The 23,871-nt window shown below is 43.3% G+C and overlaps 1 protein-coding gene across 1 annotated transcript in view; it reads right to left on the bottom strand.

Moving 5' to 3' along the window:
* The window catches only part of LPIN2 (lipin 2), an 82,067-nt gene that overhangs the window by 21,610 nt on the left and 36,586 nt on the right, over positions 1 to 23,871 (bottom strand). The window contains 5 exon segments of the mRNA XM_060310121.1: positions 301 to 314; positions 412 to 519; positions 6,675 to 6,976; positions 9,200 to 9,295; positions 17,200 to 17,400. Coding sequence (XP_060166104.1) covers positions 301 to 314; positions 412 to 519; positions 6,675 to 6,976; positions 9,200 to 9,295; positions 17,200 to 17,391 — 712 coding nt within the window. The 5' untranslated portion in view covers positions 17,392 to 17,400.

The following is a 23,871-nucleotide window of genomic DNA, read 5'->3' on the forward strand; positions in this document are numbered from 1 at the left end:
CCACTTGATTCTCACAAGAAATCAATGAGAAAGGTAATTTATAGCAGAGAAAATGCATGTCAAGATGGGTTAACATAATACAGAGAGAAACTGGATTTGAACACAAAGTGTGACTGCACGTTTCTTCACAGTATTAACCACAGTTACAGTTAGTAGTTGACACGAAAAAGAATTGTAGAGGGTCAAATTCTATGCTGATGATACAGGTCTACACTGGCCAACTCTGAGAATAAGTCAGATCAAGTTTAGGAACAAAATAATTATTGAGAGGAAAGGTCTATATTTGTGTTAAAAGCACACATTCAGTTCCTCTTCTGTGTGAGAGACGTGGAAATATCATCAAGTCGAATAACAGAAAAGCTATCAGTATATCCTTCCTTTAAGAAATGGAGAAATTTCAAAAATACTTACGTGTCTAAGGGGGACCAGTCCCCATCAGATAAGGGGTAGTGGTCTCCAGAATGGAAAAGCAGAGGCTCCTTGTACTCGTCCTCCTTTAAGGAAGCATTTGAAGATCCTCTGTGAAGGGGTGGCAGGGGGGGAGAGAGACCAAACAATGACATCTATGTCAGCTTTAAAATATCCCCCAATTCTCACTGACACACTGTTCTAAGTTATACAAATGAAGAAAGTCAAATGATTAATAACTAACTCTCTTAAAAGGAAAATATGAAGGAGAAGAGGGTTCACTGTTGCTACACACCGGACACCACTGCAATCAGCATTTAAACATGGGATAAACAGGAGGAACAGAAAAGAAGGTGGGGTTAAAAACTCCTTTTTACATCTGTTAGGGGCATTTGATTCAGAGCCTACCAGAAGAAAACTAAGGCTTTACATATATTGCGTCCAATTCTTACAAATCGGAAGTAGTAAAGTCTTATTTTAGGTATTAGGTAATCAAGGATCTACGGGAGTTTAGTAATTTGCCCAAAGTAAAAAAGCTCCCAGGTAGTTGGATTCCCAACAAGCAGCCCTTGCTCTTTTCCACTACACTCTCCTGCACATTACAGAAAATGTAAGCAAGCAAACAACTGAAGACAAGAGCTATGGCTCAAAACTACCCAAAACCCAGAACTTATTTTCTTCTTGGTTGGGCCCAAGCATTACTTGAGAACTTTCTCTTAGAATCTATGTGATGTAGGGATGCGAGGAAGATGACACCGAAGTATGATAAATGCTTCCAAAATTCATTCACAGACCTTGGAACTGTAGGAGACTTAACTAATGCTAGTAAGGTTTTAATTAATTTACCCTTTGTTTTTCTTGAATTTGCAAAATTAATATAACTACCTTGCCATATAACCTTGAAAACACCCCTCAGGAGCACTGTGGGCCCCAGTTTTTCATCTTTAAGTTGGAAATTTTTCTCTTGTCCCGTCTATTTGATAAGAGTTGATGCGAGATTTATGTGGTGTGTCGTGGTGAAAGCCCTGAAAAGTATACAGAAAAGTAGGGAAAAAACTCTGAAAAGTGTAAAACACTATATAAAGCAAATTTAAGAGCTTCTTACAGAAAATTCAATGTTCTACCAGGACAGATGTAAGATGTGAAATGATGAGACGGTCTATCGCTTAATCTGCGAGACTAAAAATAGGGATAGAAACCATTTTATTAATTTGTATTATCTCTTTTCTCTCTTTACACCTTAATTTAACATGCTCTGATTTACCACTAACTCTGACACGTAACTATTTTTCCAAGTAGCTGCATTTCCTAATTTAAGGTTTACCTAACCCTAATCTTCTTTCTCTCAGAAGGATTAAGCTCTGGCATACCACCTCATTCAAGGGGAAAGATACATATACTTGAAAAAGGCTGAAATCCAGGTAAAAATACTCCATATCTTAAAAGAGGAAATTCAAGTGGTATAGAAGCAAAAAGGGAAAACTGGATGCTACGAACAGTCCTTATTTGCCAAATCTGAAAGGATAGTACAGCGTGGCCCACTACTATTCATACATTTGAAAGTGGTTTGAAAAGAGCAACGTAAATGCCGTAGAAAATTTTTTATTAAACATATTTTGTTTTGGGAACGTATTTCACCACAGTATAAAAGGTAAGCCAAGAATAATACAGCAAAGCAAACTGGATTTAATAAAATATTGAAAAAAAGAGAGAGAGAGAGAGAGAGACCAGGCACCATTTAAGAATTTACAAGCCCAGGAAGGCAGGACATGGTCTTCTCTGGGCGGATCCGGACAAAAATAGAGCCCATTAGCTTAGACCCATCAGAGTGATAGAAAAGGTTGCTGATGCTGAGGTTCCTTTCTGTCCTGTGACTCACTAAAAATCTGCCAAGCATGTTCAAAACGGCACACGTGGCTGAGGACAGGCAGCCAGCGAGGCCAAGCACGACGCGGTCACTTTAAGTATGTGACACGAGGATGTAATAAGGGAGAGTATAGATTAGAACGTGGAGAAATAGTATGAACACTGACTCTATTTACATTGAAACACAGGACAGGACAAATAGCTGCATTAACGGTGAACAGCAGAGGATCCGCGGCCGAACAGATGGTCTAAGGCTGGGTCAGGGTGGTTGGCGGAGGTTCAGCTGAAGTTCGTGAGAAGTGTGTCTAGAGCACTTCAGCCTTCACAGACGCCCCAGCACCACGACTCCAAGCTCAGCTTCACTTTTTAAAACGATTATTTTTCTCATTCAAAAGCCAGAAATTACATGATGTATACAACTATCAAAATTCACTGAACTGCACACTTAGATCCATGAATATTATTGTATGTAAGTTATACCTCAGTTTTTAAAGAACGGGGACAAAAACCAAGACAAAGTCAAAATCCGGAGCCTGAATTATTTACGTGGGATAAATCAGAAGGACTAGATAAGTTTTAGTCTACATAGCTGGCGGCAAGTACGTAAGAGATAAAGCGGGCTGCTAACTACCCCGACCAAAGTTCACCACCGTCAACACAGCACAGCGCTGACCCTCACCCTCAGTGTCCGATCAATCGATCTCACTGTGACTAATGATCCAAGTTTGCTTTAGGATACAGGACTCTTCCCACAAAAGATACCTCACGACAGGGCAGAAGAGAGCTGGGCAACGTGTCTCCTGGATCAGAACGATGGGGAGGGGAACACGCGGTCCCAGGCCCCTGCCACTCAGCCCCCAGATCTAACTCTCCAAGTGTGTCTGCTCTGGTGGATTAGAAGTAGAGTTTCCTTTCTGACGGCATAGTTGTAACCCTCCATTGCGGTTACTGCATTTCCAGCGGCTGAGTGTTTTAAATGTTTGCACTCAAGACTGTGATATAGCATCATCCCACGTGAAAAGTCTCCTCCTTCCCAGAGGCTACAAGTGCCCAGGTGCACTGTTTTTAATACATATACACTTGTACATCCATCCATCCGTCCTCTGGAATGACGGACAAGGCTTCCACGCTATACTCAAGCCCGAAGCCCACCTTCAGGAGGGGAGACCCATCAGGCACAGCTCCCACAAAGCCCTGTGCGGGTTAGACCTCTCCAGCTCCCACAAAGGGGTTTCCTCTGGCTACACAACACCAACCTGCTTCCAAGAGTAATTTCATCTTTCTGCTGCCTCCTTCAAGGAGCCTAAATTAACCTTAATTCTATTATCAATGACATTCTTGAAAAGTAAGGAGTTTATAAATAGAATGTTATTTATCAAGTTTAGGTAACTTCTCTGAAAACAAAGTTTAGGTAACTTCTCTGAAAACAAAATTTCTTTCCTACCCAGTAGGGGCTGAGGAGGGGAAGGTATTTAAAAGCTACAAATTCCCCAAATCCCCATAATCTGTGGATCTCATAACTGCAAAAGCAGTTGATTTCCTAATCTTTTTCTCTCAGATTCTTTAATGTGCTCTTTAACATGCTGTTAATACTTTTGACCCTGAATATCTTCCTCCAAATTTCCGATTTTAGAATCTGGATGCTGAGCGGGAAGGGGTCTGTCAAGCCATGCAGTTCAGTCCTCGGATTTCACAGACTAAGAAACGAAGGCCAGAGTGACCACAATCGGACGTGTAACGGCCCCGTCCTCTCCCTTATCAGCTCAGCGTGAATTTCAGGCCGACACCTGCACGACCGTTACATTTTGTCTTGCATTTGTCGCTGCGGACCAGACCAGCACTCCTACAGATTGGGTTGATAGAGCCTTTCGTACAATCTGGAAAAGGAAGGCATGCACTAATACTTCTGCAGTGCATTCACTTACAAAATTCCTTTAGAACAATGACTTGTGCACTTAGCACGTGACTCTGCATGTTTTAGAAATGTTTCACCTTCCTAAATTGAAGCTGCGGGTTGTTTAGGAGTTCTAAGCGTTGCTCTATTATATATAACAAAGGACACGTGTCAACAGCCCTTTATGGAGGCAAAACGTTACTTCAGCGTCTTTTCTGGTAGATCCTGGAAGTTTTAGTTAGCAAAAATATTTTCAGGAATTAAGGTGCCTAAGGGAGTATTATAGTGCTATCCCAAATAAAATTTCCAGGTGCGTGTATTTCAAGTTTTTCTCAAAAGAACATGTTTCCTGCCTACCTACACATTATAAATAAGCCAAAACTTTTAAAGGAACTGTTTACATTGACCTTGTAGTTCACCGTTTTGTTCTCTTTTGGGGGGGTAGTGCTGCACAGCATGCGGTGTCTCAGTTCCCCGACCAGGGACCCAACCCTGCCCCCTGCAGTGGACGCACGGAGTCCTAACCACTGGACTGCCAGGGGAGTCCCTACACTCTTCTTAATAGCACTGAAATCAAGGAATGGAAGATCTGAAAGGGTCTCTTAGTTTGTATTCCTAGGGAAGCAAAGGAGAAAGAGCCCTTAAAAAATTGAAAGCAGGAAGAAAAGGATGGGAAGAGTGCCTTTTTAAGAAATTGTGGGACTTCCCTGGTGGCGCAGTGGTTAAGAATCTGCCTGCCAATGCAGGGGACACGGGTTTGAGCCCTGGTCCGTGAGGATCCCACATGCCGCGGAGCAACTAAGCCCACGCGCCACGGCTGCTGAACCTGTGCTCTAGAGCCTGCGAGCCACAACTACTGAAGCCCTCGCGTCTACAGCCCGTGCTCTGCAACGAGAAGCCACCACAATGAGAAGCTTGCGCACTACAACGAAGAGTAGCCCCTGCTCGCCGCCAACTGGAGAAAGCCCAAGCACGGCAACGAAGACCCAATGAGGCCATAAATGAAGGAATAAGAAAAAAACATATATTAAAAAAAAGAAACTGTGGAACTTTTCTTTATTAGCTTAAAATTCTTTTGGGAATCAGTGATATAAAAGTAGAGTTCAGAACTTTTAAAATTAAGCTCTTCCCACCTAGTGTTTTGATTCTGAAAAAAAAAAAAGGCACACAAATTTGTTATTGCAGACTAAAGTTTTGTATGTACAAATGGTTTACACTGCTCTGCAGAGTCTAAAGTACTGTCCCACTACGGCCTCCTGTTGTCTGGTTCTAACAAGAATTCTGCCTTCGATCAGAACAGAAACCCAGGTCTCATACGTTCATTGCGGGGGGAGTGAATCACCATGTGACAGCTGATGAGTAGGAAAAATTTCACGTATGAAAGATTATTATTAAATGTAGGAGTCTGTTCTGGGATTTACAATCCAGATTTTAAAATTTTAGAAAACAAGTTAACAGTTTTGCCAAAAAGGGATTATTCTACTACCTTATTCACTAACAGCATAATTATAACAACAACATATTAGTAAGTTTTTTTCTTGACTTGACTATTTAAAATAAAAGCTTGGTAAATAAAACACTAGACGTCAAGGTAGAGTATATGCTTGGTATACGTTTGGTTACCTCCCCTCTTCTCCATGATGAAGAGAACCTGAACAGCAGTAACCTTCCCAGCAAGGGGGGCACGATCTCTCCTTCCAGCAGCCGAGGTGCGAGCATACAGTGACAGCGTCGACCTCATAAGGCCACCCTCCCTGCACCCCAATTCAATCAGGGTGTGGACATTCAGGATCACTTGTCCAGCAGTCACCAAGGGAAAGAACCACCCTGCTGCCACACCCATGGTCCGTCCAGCGCCGCGGCCGCCACCCAGCGGAACGGGGGAAGAGAGTCTTATGAAAGTCGAGTACTGAATGAAAAAGTACATAGTTTACCCCAAACTGTTACGTTTTAAACCCCAGACAGCATTGACTTGAAAACTGTCATCTATTTTGAGTTCTTCTACTGAGCTGGTAAATAACAGTGATCAAGATTTCTCACTTCAAAACAAAAACAAAACCCTCCTTCCCCCTCAGCTTACTAGGATGTTGATGATAAACTCAAAACCACCACCTTGAACTCAGGAACAGACAGACAGAGCACCAACAGCAGGGTAGGGAAACACCCCCGGCGTCCCAACTGCCCGCCAGGCACTAGGTTCAGATCTTCTATGTGACGTATGATTTCCTTGGCTTTTGGAAACTTACTGGGTAAAATGAGACACAATGCCAGTCGGCTTCAAGCGATATTTTAGTGCCACAGCAAGGTGTCTGACAGCACATTTTGTACAGTTGCAGAAAGGAAAAAAGAAAATGCCTCTCCCACTTATTCCACGATAAACTGCCAACAGGGGAAAAACAAGTCCAAACCTCAGACTGCAGACCCAGGGGAGAAGCACCAGCACCGGCTGCAGCCGAGCTCCGCCCACAGCACATGCGCAAGGAGACCCCCCCCACCCCCAGCCTACCTTGCCGACTGGGCCGCCTCGTCATCGTCCGAGCTCAGCCCCACACCCACGGCGTCTTCTGCAGCAGGGGAAGCGGCCTGCTCGTCCTTCTTACTGTCCTGTTTGCATTTCTTCCTCCTTCGTTTTTTCTTTTTCACAGAACTGGGGGTGAAAACTGTCTCTGTTTCCAGAACGTGGGAGACGTCTGAACTCTGTGATGGTCTTTCACTTCCACCTGGTTTCACCAAAGGGGGGTCAATATCTGTAAAGAACTGATCTTCAGTAGGGATGGGTGAGGTGGCGAGGTAAGCAGGAAGCTCTTCCTTCAAGAGAATACGGAGAAAGAAAAGTTGTCAGTGACCAACAGTACATCAAAACCACCACCATTTTTGGTGGATCTAAATTTCACAGCGGTAGAAAGAATACCTACCTAGTTCCCAAAGGTAAGAATGTGTCACACTGAGCTCAGGCACTGCCCACCCTACCTAGATAGGCCTCCACCCCCCTGCAGGGCTTAGCGTCAGCTCATGCGGGTCCATGTCGCTGAGCAGTGGAGGAATCGACGTGCCGAGTCAGCACGGAGCACGCGGAAGCTCAGCCAATGCACGTGCTGCAGGGGTGGATGAGCTCGATGTCCATCGGTGCGAGCACAGTTCAGGGAACGGCATTGTGGTACACCCACACTAGGGACTACCGTGCAGCTAGTTAAAGGACAAAGTTCCACCCAGAGCTCTGACTTGGCAGGGGTGCTGACGACATACAGTTAAATGACGACAGTGAGAGAAACAAAAGGTCAGTAACTGGAAGTCAGGTGGGTTCGGGTAATGTTTATCCCCCTTTAAACTGTGAGCCCCTGGAGAGAGGGACTTTTCTTCATACTCTGTAGCAGAGAGCAGTAATTCCAGGGTTGTTGAATGAATTAAATTTTTTAATTTGTAAAGAAAAGCACATTATACTAAAGAAAATCTGGTCAACTTGGTCATACATGGAATAGGGAAAAAAAAGGCTGGAAAGCTGACACTCTCCAGGTTGACCTTGCTAAGCACAGTTTTAAACGGAATCATGAGAACTGATGTGAGAAGCAAGCAACAGACCCTCAGGAACCTAGTCCTCTCACTGACCGCATCTGCTGATTTATTTGGAGCCTAATCAGTGCGACAGGTTACATCAAAAGTGTTTTACTCTTACGATAACTCGCTTACTGTTTCATTCTGCCTTTTGCCTCGGTCTCTGATGAGGAAAATTTTTCTCTAGGCCAAGTAAATGCAAATAACGTAATATAAAAACAAGTAATTAAGATACTAGGAAGAATATTGGTCTGGTAGGTTCCCCTTCATAAACACTGTTTCTTTGCTGTTTACAGAACAGTACTGACGCAGCTGGCTTCCAGGCTAAAGTAAAAACTGGCAAACAATCTCATTCTGCTATTGTTTATCTTTTCTTTGTGAATTTATGACATCAAACTGGCAGTTCATCTTCAAAACCAAAAAAGTATCTCCGTCCATGCCCTTAACAACTTGAAGCTTATTGTTTTTGCTGAGATTTTATTCTTTATGATCAAAGATTAACAATGCCTTCTAAGAAGTTGCTTTTTTTTTTTTTTACTTTTAAAAAAAATTATTTAGTTTTGGCTGCGTTGGGTCTTTGTCGCTGCACGTGGGCTTTCTCTAGTTGCGGTGCGCGGGCTTCCTCAATGCGGCAGCTTCTCTTGTTGAGAAGCACGGTCTCTAGGCACGCGGGCTTCAGTAGTTGCGGCACGCAGGCTCAGTAGTTGTGGCTCGTGGGCTCTAGAGCGCAGGCTCGGTAGTTGTGGCGCACGGGCTTATTTGCTCCGCGGCATGCGGGACCTTCCCGGAACAGGGATCGAACCCGTGTCCCCTGCACCGGCAGGCGGATTCTCAACCACTGCGCCCCCAGGGAAGTCCCCTTGTAAGAAGTTTTATAAAGATCCATTTTAAATCAATCAAGAACAGCTCAGGAACATTCACATCAGTGGATACGTGAGGGGGCAAATCGTGCTCTCTTGCTGAAAGAGGCCAAACGTGCAATAATCATTCATAAAGGGCAGAGGCCAATTAATTTAAATCTCCTGAGACTTTAATAAACTAATGCACCTGACTCTTCAAGGTTTGGGATGTAATGTCCCCAACGAAAACGGCAAAACATGTTTCCCAAATTTAAAGGTCACACGTGTACACACGCAGACACGGCCTGAAGAGATACGCCGTGATTATTCAGGTGGAACTGAGTGTATTCAGGCCAAGGTGTAAACTGTACAGACACCACTTAATCAAGTCACTGGAAGCTCACAAGAGGGGTAAGTGCCAAGGCCTTCAGCACACCCTGCAGCCTGGAACTCGTGCGGGGAAACTTCCTGCCCCTCCAGCTCCTTTCTGAGAGCCGAGTTCTTCAACCTAAAACTAAAGCTTGTCTAACCAGCAACAATCGTCCACACAGCTCACCATGAAAGCTAAACGTTCTGCTCTGGGATGTGCACCGTGGGCCTGACACAATGTGTGAAGTGGATGTGACCCACCAGGACTTACATACTCCTCTTCGGTCTCCTCCACAAAGAAAGCCTCCCCGTTGTCACCCAATTTCATGTGAAGATCCACTGCATCGCCATTGATTTCTATGTCGATCTACGAGGAGAAACAAAGTGTGACTTGGCGTCAAGAGTCTGTCATTCAGGCTCAACTAAGCCTAGATTCTGGGCTCTCAGGCCAAACGTAGTACTGAGGCTCCCAGGGTGACGGCCCCAGAGAGACCCCACCTCCTGCCCCACGTCCCACCCCTACACCACCAGACTGAAAGTAAACGTTCCATCACCTACTTTCATGACAAATTTTTAAAATATATTTAATTTCTCAAACGTCATAAAATGGGGGAAATGTCATCGTCAACACACACTTGAGCCCCCCTGGAGGTTACAGCACAGCCAGGCCTCACCATGCGAGGCTCAGATCAGCAGGAATCTCAGTTACCACAGTATGCTGACTGCGGAACTGCAGGAGCGGCACGTTTCACCACCAGCTCTTCCATCCACAGGTCCCCACAGCCATCCTGCGGTGTCCGCAGGGGGTTGGCTCCAGGATCCTCCTCAGATACTCAAATCCACTCATGCCCAAGTCCCTTACATATAAAAGGGTGTAGCATTTGCATATAACCTCCACACATCCTCCTGTGTACTTTAGATCATCTCTAGATTACTTATAATACCTAATACAACATAAATGTTATGTAAATACTTGCCAGCATGCAGCAAATTCAAGTTTTGCTTTGGGAATTTCCTGGAAAAATTTTTTTCCACATATTTTTGATCCGAGGTTGGGTGAATCCTTGGATGCAGAACCCATGGATACAGAAGAGCGACTGCACGTACATAAGAGATGCCCATCACGATCAGTAACTCATCACGTCACTTTTTCAAAGTCTGTCGGTGACCAGTCCCAGCACATCTGTTACTCAGCTCAGACACAGGCGGCAAAGCATGTGGTTGTGTTGCCTCCTGGTCTCCCAGTGATAAAGCCAGTTGACATTTTATACAATGGATCATTGAAAGAGGCAACTGGCCGAGATCAGAGAGCAGTAAACAAACAAACAGTACTAGTGCTGGAAGTAAAATCAAACTCAACATCAGCAGTTACAGAAGAAAGAGCCGACCTTGCGAACAGGAGACTCAGGATGAGCTGCCAGAGGAACCTGGAGGTGAGTTTCTACCAGAAAGGAGGAACATGGCTGAGACAAAAGGATGAAGACCCACAGGAAGGGACACAGGCAGAAACCTGCAGGTCGAAGCAACTCCCAGAGATACTTCATGACATGGGAATTTCAAAGGATGAAAAGCTAGAAGCTGATGCAGACTTAGAAAGGAGTAGGACAATTTACCAAGACAAAGAAAAGATGCTTGTTCCATAGCGTGTTACATCAAGAAGGTAAGCCCTGTTCAAACTACTCCTGACGAGTTTTTTACAAAGAAATTTAGTTCTCATTGTTTCTAATGTTTTAAATTGCAGTGCACAAAACACCATTTTACTATTTTTCATTTTCTTATATATTTATAACTAAGAGTAGGAGTTTTTAAAAGTTTTGACCAAAGCTTACAGAGGTCGTGGAAGAATCCTAATTTCCCTCATCGACTAAGCTTCCTTTTGCAGGGTTTCAGCTTGCCCATTTTTATGGTCTGTACTACCATGCAAAGTGAGGAATGTTTGTTTTTATATACACACACACACACACATATATACATATATATATACACATACACATATATATATCAGGTACTACCATATCACTTAAAAATAATGTAACTGCTTATCTGTAAGCTGTGAATAAATACTCTTAAATATTTTACAAAAATAAATACCAACTTTCAAAACTCTTACGGATAACTTGTAAACTCTGGTTTTAGACTGTTCAGGGGATACAAAGATGAACACACAAAGGCATAATATAGACAGAAGTATAACAGTCCATAACCTCAGTGTCCTTAGCTCTGCATGGCCCTCGTGGTGCGAACAACTGTAGAGTCTGCTGGGTGTGTCCCAAGGAAGACCAACGACCGCTTCTGACCAGAGACTGAGCCCTGGTTCACGTCCAGTCATGGAAGGCAGCTCCATCTTCCCAGGAGCCACGGAATAAGTAACATCATATTAAAAAATATTAGTTGACATATGCTGTCAAGGCTTGTTTTGAAAATTCTACGTATGAATAACATAACCACACTGAAGGGAAGAAGAAGAAAACTAAGTAACTTTGAAAAACGGTATGTTGACTACAGAATTCTAAGTCCGAAGACAAAAAGAACTATAAACAAATATTGTACTGTAGTTAGTAATTTTTTTTTTAATCACAGACATGGGTCAGCAATTCTGAAACTACTTTATGTGTATTCTAGTACTGAACAAATACGTGAATATACTGTAGATAATGAGAAGCATGTTTCTCACCGTCAGAGAAAGAAGCTACAAATATGGAGACGAGGAAGAACCCTGTGGCGATCGGCTGGAGAGGGAGGAATCACTGTGAACTCCCGATTTTCAGACGGACGCAGATGCAGGTGTGGGCACGTGTATGTATATACATACATGGACTTTCTAGCTCTGGGGGCTGAGAGGGCCTACAAGCAATTATACCTCAGGCTAATGAGCACATCCAGTGACCACGTCTTTGTTTCCAGATACTGTTCTCCAGTAACAGGAACCAAGGCTCCTTGGAGAAATAAAAATAATTCTGGGGCCGAGGCAGGGAAAGTAGAGTCTCCTGGAGTATCTTATGGTGCCAGAGAGTAAGGAAGTGCTCAAAACATGATGGGAGCGTTTCGAAAGGACTCAACTGGAGGGGGCATCCAACAGCCAAATCTGGGACAATCTCAGCAACTACAGAAATAATGACTATAACCCACAGGGCAAAATTAATATCCGTGAGTCCATACTGATCTAATTAAATAACTGAATAATTAAGTAGATAAGAGAAGAAAAGCTCTTTGACAAAGTACAGTTTCAATTAATAATTGGAGCAGGAAGAATGGAAATAGAAAGTCACCATTCGGGAAACACCACAGCAATAGCCGCTGCAAAGTCCACCGTGTAAAAGCTAAAATTCATGGTGGAAGCACGACAAGAAACAGGGTATGCGCACAGTCTCAACGCTTCTTCCCACAGGTAAACTCATAGCCAAGAAACCTTGCAGACACCATTCAGCAAGTGATCAGAGTTAACATCACCAGGAAGGAGACAGCAGCAGGGCGGGGCTCCTCAGCGGAGGCACCAGGAAGGGCACACCCCCGCGCGGCGTTATTCTCACCAAAAGGAGAAAACACCAGACAAATTCACACTGAGGGACAATCTACACTGTAACTGTGCTGTACTCTTCAGAAGTCAAGGTTGTATGGAAAGACCTTGACAGAAGTCAAGGTCATATGCCAGAGAAGACAGGGTGAGAGCAACACGGGATCCCGAAACAGAAGACAGTAGTGGAAAAACTGGTGAAATCGTAATAAGGTCTTTTCCTAATGGTTTATACTGATGTTAATTTCCCGGTTCTGATCATTGTAACTATGGTTTTGTGAAACGTGAACATTAGGGGAAGAGGTTGGGTGAAGGATTATGGAAACTTTTAAAACTGCATTTGCAATTTGTCTGTACATCTAAAATTAACATAAGCTAAAAAAATGTGAAAATCATAAAAAACAAAGACTGAGGAACTGTCACGGAGTGGAGGAAACTAAGAAGACAGGACAACGAAACACTCCGTATCTTGATGGTGGTGATGGTTTCATGGGTGCACACACATGTTTAAACTTACCAAATATATCCTTTGAATATGTGCAGTTTATTGTGTGTTAATTATAAAATAAAGCTGTAAAAAAAAAAGGATAACACTATAAAAGGAAATCAGAAAAACAGGCAACTAAGAATTGAATACAAAATAAGTTTAAAATCCTATACTAAAAAATCCCTATGTAATTTCAGAAATGTTAATAAAATGATTATTTTACAAAAAACTCATTTTTCTTCTACTTTTTAAAAGAAAGGGCTGCATGAAGCAGTTTCCATAGGACAAACACTAACCCTAACTCATATCCCAGCCAGCCTTCTTAGTGCTTTCTATTACTGGGAACATTTACTGCTAAAAAAGTTGTGTATGGCATAAACTCCTAACTCTTCTAAAACAAAGTACTGCCAGAAATTCCCAGGCTGAAGAAAAACACGCTTTCAGATAAGTGTTTAAGCTTTTTCTTCATAATAAACTAGTTGAAGTCACATAGCATCTCGCATCATCTAAGGTTTCTAAAGCAGCTGTAATAATAGCAGCTTCTTCCACAATCATAGGAAGAATGTTTCTAACTGAAAAAGTTATGTGGGAACAGAAAAAGTAATGAAAAAAATTTTTTTTCTGGACTATAGGCAAGAAGATAGGGAAAAACTAAATTCACTCTGTAATGCCAGATTTCAAGTTTCTCAGGATGACTTAATTACGTTTTTTCAACTAGAAGTTAGACATATAAAATAATTTAAATAGCCATGTTTGTTGACTTGCTGTTATATAAAATTTTAAAGTTAAACAGTACAAATGAAATATTTAAAGTTATTTTACTTTAATAAAAAATAAAAGATTCAAACTAATATCGTCCTTCAAAATTTTCACCTCTGCAGGTTACCCATTTATCTAATGTAGCTGGGAAAACGGAATGACGCTTCTTTAGGATGCAAATTCAAAGTCTGTTTTAAAACTATTTTAGAAAAGTTAACCCTTTGGTTTATATTTACAGCCCGTATTTTTAGGGATCAAATACGACATTTCTTAATACGACTACTTTAGTCTCTTGATTTGACTCTCAATGGAGCTTGGTTCTCTCCAAAAATTAAACCTAATATCAAATTGTGCCAATACGGAGCATACTTAAAGGAATGTGTATGCCATGAGTTCTTTAGGTCGCAAAGGAAAAACACTAAAAATATTCTGAGACGGCACCAAGCTGGAATAAATGCTTCCCGAGGTGACGACTGTAAAGAGGACACTCATTTTGATGTTACTACTTCTGGTAAACTGGTTTCTAAAACACTCATTTCCATATAGTCATACTTCCTACACTGTGCCTTAATCTTGCTCAACATATGTGACAGATGTTGAAACAGAACTGATTTTGAGAAATGCTGGCTGTAGCAGACACTCGTCTTGGCAGGCCATCCTTTGGGTAAGAATGTCTCTGGTCTCCTTTGGGGATCTAGTCTCCTCTATTCCAGGCCATCTATTTCCGGTGCAGCTGCAGAGAGTGGCAGTGGGGCTGCTGCCCAAGCCAGGCCAGTCAATATATTCCACCCCCACCTACAGTGACTAGTTCCCGAGACACGCGACCCCAGGCTGACAGGGCGGCTAACACTGGTCCTTCTGTAGGCAGGAGACGCTGTCTTCCCTCTGGGAAGTCAGTGGAAGTCAGCCTGAAGATACTGGCAGCCATCTTGCATGAGACAGACAGACACAAAAGGAAGCAGAGCTGAGAGGTGAGGGGAGACGGTCCTGTCAACACCTTCAGAGGCTCTAAGTAAAGCCCTGACTCGTTCAAACACCCGCGTACTTTACTTCCACAAGCCAATTTAATTCCTTTTCTGCCTAAGCTAGTGTGAGGTGGATTTCTGTCATCCACAATGGAAACTGTCCTAATACACTGGGTTATTTAACTTTGATAAGTAATTAAATCATCAGTTGTGTTAAATCAACAAAATTAGTATCTAAAAATATCAAGTGCAGGTTTACCTTCTGAAATTCAACTGCTGAGTTATGAAATATACAGGGAGTACTGTGTTCTATCAAACAAGAACATAGCAATGGCAGTGGGAAAATTATTACATTGCATCTTTCTAACCAGAGGTTTTAAGGTGGTTATGATTTCAAGTCCACTTCATAGGTGTCCCCATATTTGAAAACTGGGTTCTTAATTTAAAGTCAATGGACAGCTTTCCCTAATCCAGAATGACCTAAAATAACACCAACAGTTCATCCAAACTGCCAGAGTGTCTCAGGGCAGACATGGTTTTGGTTTTACTGTCACAGGAATGCTACGCTTTGGTTCAAATAGCCGAATTTCCTCCCAAATATATCCTCTGGGTCTCTGGGCTACCAAGGGAAAGAACTTTTCTCTTTTCCTGGGTCTCACTGGATAGACTTCTACTAAAAGTTAAGGGTTTGACAAGATATTGAGCACTATGATTTGCGTAGCCTCATACAGCAACTGTCTACTTTCTTAATTAGAAGCATACAGCATGCAGAAAGAGAGCTCTTATCTGCCCAGTCGCATTTACAGATGCACAAATGCTTATATACATCAGCCTGCGGGTTCCAGTTTGAAGGCCAGAAGACTTATCCAATCTGCTGATCAAAAACCCAGATCATAGATGGGAAAGGGGCGGCGGGGTGCGGAAGGCTTGTAAGCCATTTTACAAATAGATCCTGGCACAATTAATGGGACGTTTCAGTGCATAAACAGTTTGTTGCTGATGCTTCCAAAGCAGATACGGTCTAAAGTACTACAGGTTAGTGTTACCAGAAGAAAGAAAAAATTCTGGAGAAGCTAAATTGTGGCTGAACACTGTTTTGCAATGGAAAGTTTCCAACTCACTCAGTACATCACCACTGCTTTTGGTTTCCGAAGTGACTCTGAACAGAGGCCAGACCACACAAGCCCTGCCACCCTGAAACATGGCTCTCCAGTCACTTTCAAAATAACATAAGTTCAATTAAAATAGAGGGAAATGTCTATTTTAAAGAATAAGATCAGGGACTTCCCTGGTGGCCTGGTGGTTAAGAATCCGCCTGCCAATGCAGGGGACACAGGTTCGAGCGCTGGTCTGGGAAGATCCCACATGCCGTGGAGCAACTAAGCCCGTGCGCCAGAACTACTGAGTCTGCGCTCTAGAGCCTGCGCGCCACAACTACTGAAACCTGCGCGCCACAACTACTGAAGCCTGCGCACCTAGAGTCTGTGCTCTGCAGTAAGAGAAGCCATCGCAATGAGAAGCCTGCACACTGCAACGAAAAATAGCCCCCGCTCGCTGCAACTAGAGAAAGCGCGCGCACAGCACCGAAGGCCCAACGCAGCCAAAAAAAAAAAAAAAAAAAAAGAATAGGATCAGCTATGTTATTAGCTGAAATCTGAAAACAGATGTTTTCAACTTAGGACAATGGTCCTCTAACACATACTTCTGTGCTACAAAACGGTGTGGATTCTTTCACTGCGCTTGAAAATCCTGACAACATCTCCTTATGCTGCTTAAGTAGATACTGTGGGACAGGAGTAGAAAGAAAAATACTACTATGTACCCGCGAAGTTTACTGTTAGCTCAGCTTTTTCTAACATGATTGATATCAGATCAGGTATACTAACAGACTTTCCAAGTGCTCCATAACCTGAAGGAAAGAGGATGTAAAAAAAAACAAAAAAAAAACCAACACAAATACCTTCTTTCTGAAAGAATCTTCCCTGAAATAAATAAAAGCCTGTGGATTTTCATTTCAGTCAGATTTGGGAAAAAGTCCTGGTGTTTACAATAAACTTTAGATTACAAGTAAGATTTTACAGCTTTGTCAAAATAAACGCACAAATTTGGCATTAATGTATTTCATTTAGACACAGGTACTCTTGAGCATGCCTATCCATTCCATTCACAACTGGTCTGAAGGCATTACATTAAATATTTTAAAGTGCTGTAAAAGGTAGAGGAACTTTTTCTAAATACACCTGATTTCCCCATTTACAATTCTAGTTTCTGTTTTGATTTTCTGAGTTGCAACATATAGGATTATTAAGATGATGTTCACCTCTTTTTCCCCCTAGACTTCCTGTAATAGGGCTTTTTGAATTTAAAAGCAACTTCAAAAACAGTACTAAAGACGGACTTCCCATACCGCTGTCTTCAAAAGCATATGGGTTTTCAAAACAGAAACACACACACAGAGGTCCCGAGAGCTCACAGGAACGGTTTACTCTGCCCCACCCCCACCCCCGGCGTCTCATCCTCCTGGAGGACAGGAGGCCCGCACTCACCACTTTCTCTTTGGACCGCAGGACGCCCAGCTTCCCGAAGCGCACGTGGAAGGGCGAGCACTGGTAGGAGCCGTCCTGCTGCCGCACCACCACGACATCGATGCAGCCGGACAGTGTGGCCTGGTTAATGCCCTTGTAGAGCTCCTTCACAGTGACAATCACCTGCCCGGCCAGCTGCCCCACGTAATTCATGGTTTGAGACTATAAAAGACAAGAAAAAAAAGCGGATGAGATGTTAACGCTGAGTTTGTGGGTCTAATGACAGCGACAGAGAAAAGACCGCAGGGCCTAAAACTACATGGCTCGTCCGTACTCCAGACTGTGATTAGCCCTGCACACGCTGGGCCCCTGCGACTCAGGCTGATGCGCCCGCTTCACACTTCCATGTGTCGGCAGCCCCACACCGTCCGTCCGCCTTGCTGCTGACAGGCAGCCCAGCCGGGCATGCAGAAGTCCCCTTTCCCTTTCCAGCATCGCAGATCGGGCCTGCTGCCACTAGGCATTCCCCGCAAAGTTCAGAACCCACAGAGACCCCCAAAGAGCCCCGACTGCCACACGGCCCTCCTGCCCAAGACAACTGGGGACCTGGGGAAAGTGCATCCACTCCGACCAAGCAGCTAAGCAGAGAAGTGACTGAAGATCACCCCATCACCCCCAAGAGGAACCTGAAATCACGCAGCTCCTGTTGGAAGGTAAGTGAGAGATGGGTTTTCTACGGAATTAATCGACTATGGTTCAGAGACACGCTAGATTAACAAACAAACTGGTGAGCTAGGCCGGGTCTAACCAATTTATAACAGTACTTTGAAGGAAAATCCCTTCAGTGCTTCAACACAACTCACTAGAGCATATATTCACGTCCCACAAAGTTCAAAGCACAGAAAAGGGTTTTAATCTTGGACCTTAACTGCAATGCACTATTCAAATCAGGGTCACCAGACTGTAAAGGGTCCTCCAGAAAGGGTCAAAAAGGCGGCAAGGGTACCCAACCGGGGCGCAGGGCCACCACACGCTTCATCTGGCCACAGGATGGGGGGCTGTGCCCCCAACTCTTCATTCGTTAGGAAAAAATAGCCACACTTTAGTCCTAGGGCTGTCAAATTTATCCATACGACCACAGTTCTCTCATTAGACACTGGCTCTCCTGGCAGAGTGTTAAAGCACAACTGAGCACAACTCATTCTCCTGAGGACAGGAGGGATGCAGATGGAACCAGAGACCCCCCACAGCTCTGCTCATCCGGAAGCCGACTTCCACCCAACCAGAGACCCGACAGCCTATTCTGCAGGGTATTCACCATAAGCACGGCTGTCTTTCTAAACCCAGATCAAAAGCCTTTGAGCTACCTGGAGTTCAAAGTTACATGCTCAAAAAAGTCCCCAGAGGGCACATTCTACGCTGTCAGGTAAGTCCAAAGCTGAACTAGAAGAATGCCATCCACGGGACAACCCAGGGACCTGCCAGCACCCCTGCTGCAGAAAAACCCACTGCTCTTCACAGGAGAGCCAGCACCCACGGGCAGTGCCCGGATTTCCTGCTCTTATACCCAGTAATCAAGGCCCATCAGTTTAATGCCATGGAGCAGAGCCACAATAACTTTACCCTGGAAAACGTTTTGAATATTTTAAAGCTAATGCTACCAAGGCTCCAAAACGCACTTACAGACGGAGCTGGCTTTGAGGATGTAAACCAGCTGCAAAACGTACCAATAAACAGCAGGATACAGCGGCAGGCGTCCTTTATGAGGCAAATTCTAAAACAGCTACAAGCTGGTATGATTTCAGGTCTACAATAACTGATTTGAACTCTATAGTAAGGCCAAATTAAGCACGTATCAAGCGCGCAATAATGATTTCTTAAATATTCATGGGATGAATGGTCAAACGAACCATCAACAAAAGAGAATAAAAAAGAAACGTGCAGGAGTGTTTTATCAGAATATTCGCATTACATCTCATATTCTAAAAATTAACCTTGTATTGTGATAATTGTGGATTCACATACATGTAGTTGTAACTAATAATACAAAGAGATCCCACGTATACTTTACCCAGTTTCCCCCAATGGTAACATCTGGCAAAATTCTAGTGCAGTAGCTCAATTGGGTATCAACTCTGATTCAGTTAAGATTCAGAACATTTCCATCGTCACAAAGACCTGTCCTATTGGCCTTTTATAGTCACACACACACCTACTTGCCTTCTGTCTGCCCTCCCCCCTTAATCCCTGGCAACCACTAATCTGTTCTTCATTTCTGAGATTTTTGCCATTTTTAAGGAGGTTATACAAATAGAATCACACAGTATCTAACCTTTTGGGACTGCCTTTTCCCACTCATATTTCTATGGAGATTCATCCAGGTTGGTGCATGTATCAACAGTTTGTTCCCCTTTATTGATGCCTAGTAGTTCATGGTGTGCATACACCATAGTTTAACCATTCACTTGTGAGGAACAGTTGAGCTATTTCAGATTTTTTGGCTATCACAAAGAAAACTGCGATAAGCATTCACGTACAGGTTTTTGTGTGAAAATAAGTTTTCAGTTGACTAGGGTAAAATGCCCAGGAATGTGACTGCTGGGCTGAATGGGGATCGCATGCTTAGTTTTTAAAGACACTGCCACCAGAGTTGCTGTACCATTCTCCACTCCGGCCAGCAATGTCTGAGAGATACAGTGTCTCTGCATCCCTGGCCAGCACTTGGCATTGTCACTACTTTTTATTATAGCCATGATGACAGGTATGCAGTGATACTGGTTTTAATTTGCATTTACCTAATGGCTAATGATGCGGAAAATTAAATTTTGTTTTATAAAAGAGCACTACAACTAACTTAGAGGAAAAGGGAATAAACATCTTTTTGTTCCTTATTTTTGGGGTCACGGTGTACAATTTTTATATGTTAAGAATGTCTCCAAAAACAGAAGTGAAATGAAATTTAGTCCTAAGTAGTTCATCTTTTCACTCTCTTTTAGTATTTTTCAGCAACCTAGAACAGTCCATCAGAATTTTTATATTCTGTAAGTAACATGTGTTCACAACACCCTTTTTGCCTGTCATAGCAAACAGCACCCACATAATCAATCTTTGTATTATGCTTGACTGATGATGGCAGCAATTTTAAAATGAGTTTCGTTACAAATCTAAAAAAAAATTCCTAACAAATTATATAGGGCTTTTCTTAAAAGAAACTGAAAAATGATAACTTAAGCATCTACATTCAGCCATAAACAACAGTCTTATAAACTAAATGTGTCATAACCTTACATCAATTAGAGGACAGAATCCATAATTAAGTGTAACTACATCTATTCGAGATGATTTTAATTACCATGGTCTAAGGATATGCCGCTATACAAGAAAGTCTATTGTGTAAATGCCAGTTGCTAAATGTAGAAAAACACAGGCTGTCACATCACTGGTTTTCTCTCAGCAGATATAAAACAACCCTGTTCATATCACGAAGGCTGGGAAAACAAAGTAAAGGGAGGCCTGGTGCCTCCACAGCGGGGACAAGGGGCACCCTATCCAGGCTGGGGAAAGAGCTGGGTAAACAGCTTCCTCTTTAAGCCAAATCTTGCACCTAACTCTTTACTTCTACACGACCAGCCCAGCAGGAGCCACGATAGAGCCCAGTGAGAAAAGAGTCAGGCCCCTGACACCAGTCTGTCCCCGTCAACACCTAGGGAAGCGGGACTCTGAACAGGGGCAGAAAAGACAGAGGATGAAGTAACCCACTCACATGTGGGGGACACCCCCACTGAAGACACTGGCTTTTGAAATAAAGATTTAAAAATACAGCAAAATTATATACATCGTAAACTATTCATCACGTTTTATGATGAGTGAATGATGAGGAAAAAAAAGACGGGGAAATGAATTCAAGAACAGAGTGACAGAAGACACATGAAAATTCAGAAACAAGACAAAGACAGCAACTAATGTAAACATGCACACACAGAAGGAGCAACGTGTGCCTGAAGGATGCCCACAGAGCCGCATCCCTGTCCCCAGGCTCAAAGGCACAAAGGAAAATATTAAAATGCACTTACTGATTCTCAGAACTGGAAAAAGTTATCCAGTCCTGTCTTTCAACAAATACCAAAAACACTTTTATCACATCTCTGAAATACGGTAATGTTAACAATCATCACAATTTTTTGAGACCTCACTATGTACCAAATTCTCAAGCTTATACATGCACTATCATCTCAGGACCACTTTATAGGTGGTTACAGGTATATGTTTAAGATAATGAAACTGAGGCTTGGAAAGGTGAAGTACTGTTATGGACTGAGTGTGCACCCCGCCCCCCAAATTCCTATGTTGAAGCCCTAACCCCTCGTGTGACAGTATTTGGAGGTGGGATGTCTGGGAGGTAATTAGGCTTAGACAAGATCATGAGGGTGGGGCCGCATGATGAGATCGATGCCCTTAATAAAGAGAGGGGGAGGGGCTTCCCTGGTGGCACAGTGGTTGAGAGTCCGCCTGCCGATGCGGGGGACATGGGTTCGTGCCCCGGTCCGGGAAGATCCCACATGCCACGGAGCGGCTGGGCCCATGAGCCATGGCCGCTGAGCCTACGCGTCCGGAGCCTGTGCTCCGCAACGGGAGAGGCCACAACAGTGAGAGGCCCGCGTACCGCAAAAAAATAAAATAAAATAAAATAAATAAAGAGATGAGGAGACAAGAGCATGGTCCTCACCACGTGGGGATACAGTGAGAAGGCGGCTGTCTGCAAGCCAGGGAGAGGGCCCTCACTGGGAACTGAATTGGCCAGTACCTTGATCTTGGTCTTCCCCACCTCCAAAACTGTGAGAAAATCCTTGTTGTTTAAACCACCCAGTCTGTGGTATTTTGTTAGAGCAGCCTGAGCTGCTGAAGACAAGTATCTTCTTAAGCATCATATGCTACACTGCTTTTCAATTCTGGGATACTTCCAGTAGACAGAGACTCACCCCTTTCATGAGGAGGCTTATCCCAATACCAGACAGACAGCCCTGGTTACTAGGTCCACCAGAAATCCCACTGCATATGTACCACCCTCTTCTAAAGGACACCACCACACACCAAAGAGTTTACTGTACAACCCAACTGGGTGTCATCTATTCTGAGATAAGCATTCTTAGTCCTTAAAATAGCTGAAATGACTGGGTTTACTTTCACTTTTATGACAAACTAGAGAACTGACTTCCTTTAAATGGAAGATCCCAAACTAGACACTATGGCACAGACAGGCCTGACCAATGCCCAATCCACTCAGTGCACAGTGTGTGTCTGGGGCCAGGCTTCCATGCTGAGAGCACAATGCACACGAGCCGGCTAACATGCTGGGAGCTCCCAAGACAGGGAGGCACTTACAGATCACTAGACTGACAACGGAAAGAACCAGTAGACAGTAACCGACTAAAATACTTATTAGAGCCCAAATGGCCCTTCACACACAAAAGCCAACAGACCAAATAGTCCTTCATGCATGAAATTCAGTGGTGCCCACGATCAGACTTTTCTTATCAAACATTTTAAAGTAAACATACACTAGTATCTGGAATAGATGGGCAGCTTTCAAGATTCAATTATTTACCAAAGGTTTAAAGGTTTGCTTAGCAGCTTTTCCTGAGCATCAGAGAAACTAAAGTCAATCATCGTGATATGCAGTAGAGATTTATAAATGGAATGCATCTGTAAGTGGGTTCAAATAAAACCCCCTCCGATAAAAACTGCCCCCAAACCATTTAAAGGTGACATGTTCAATCAAAACTCACTTTTACTAGGGAAGAGTAACCACAGAGACATAGGTAGCTATTAAAATATTATGATTTCTAAATTGTTATCAATACAAAAATGGATACATTGTTAACCACGCTTATATATAATCAAAGTCTGTTTCGTAAGCTTTAAGTTTACCTTCTTAATGCTGGGTACTACTAGTTAGCTGGTACTACTAGTTACTACCACTAACAAACACAGCTACAGCTGTTACACGTCCATCACATGTCAAGTGCTGTGTTAACCTGTACATTATCTCATATAATCTTCAGAACCACCCAGGACTTTGGTATCAATATTCCCATTTACAGGAGGGAAGGGAGGCTCAGAATTGTCCAAGGTCGCTGCACTTAGTGGTAAAGCCGATATTCAAACTCAAGTCTGATACTGGAGCCTATGTCCTTAACTGTATCTCTAAGTGACAGAAATGTTCTAAGCAATGATGATAAAAGCCTTGATATCCCCAGATATCTTGCTGCTTCCAGTAACAGGAGCATTATTTTCACATAATGCTACTTGGTTGGCCACACAAATGTGAAGTGATTACAGGGTCCAAAAAAGCCACACCCACCCTCCTGCCTCCCTGCAGGGTTGGCCACCACCCGCTGCTGGACCCCCACAAAGTGGATGTCCTGAGAGATCACGAGGGACAGAGAAGAACAGCTTTTATCAAAGAACTTGCCCTCAACATTCCAACCGTCCGCTCACAGACAGAATGTGCTATGAGGGAACAGAACCTTCTAGAAACTTCAGGAAACAAACACTAGCATACCGTGACCTCTTACCATCTGGCTCCCACCTATGCTCCAGGCAACCAAGCTTACATTCTGCATTTGAGTAGCACTTATCTTTCAAGAACTTTCTCAAACATACCTCACTTGACCTTCAACGGGAGTCTCGAAA

This window comes from Globicephala melas, chromosome 13 (assembly GCF_963455315.2).
Source record: "Globicephala melas chromosome 13, mGloMel1.2, whole genome shotgun sequence".
NCBI lineage: Eukaryota > Metazoa > Chordata > Mammalia > Artiodactyla > Delphinidae > Globicephala > Globicephala melas.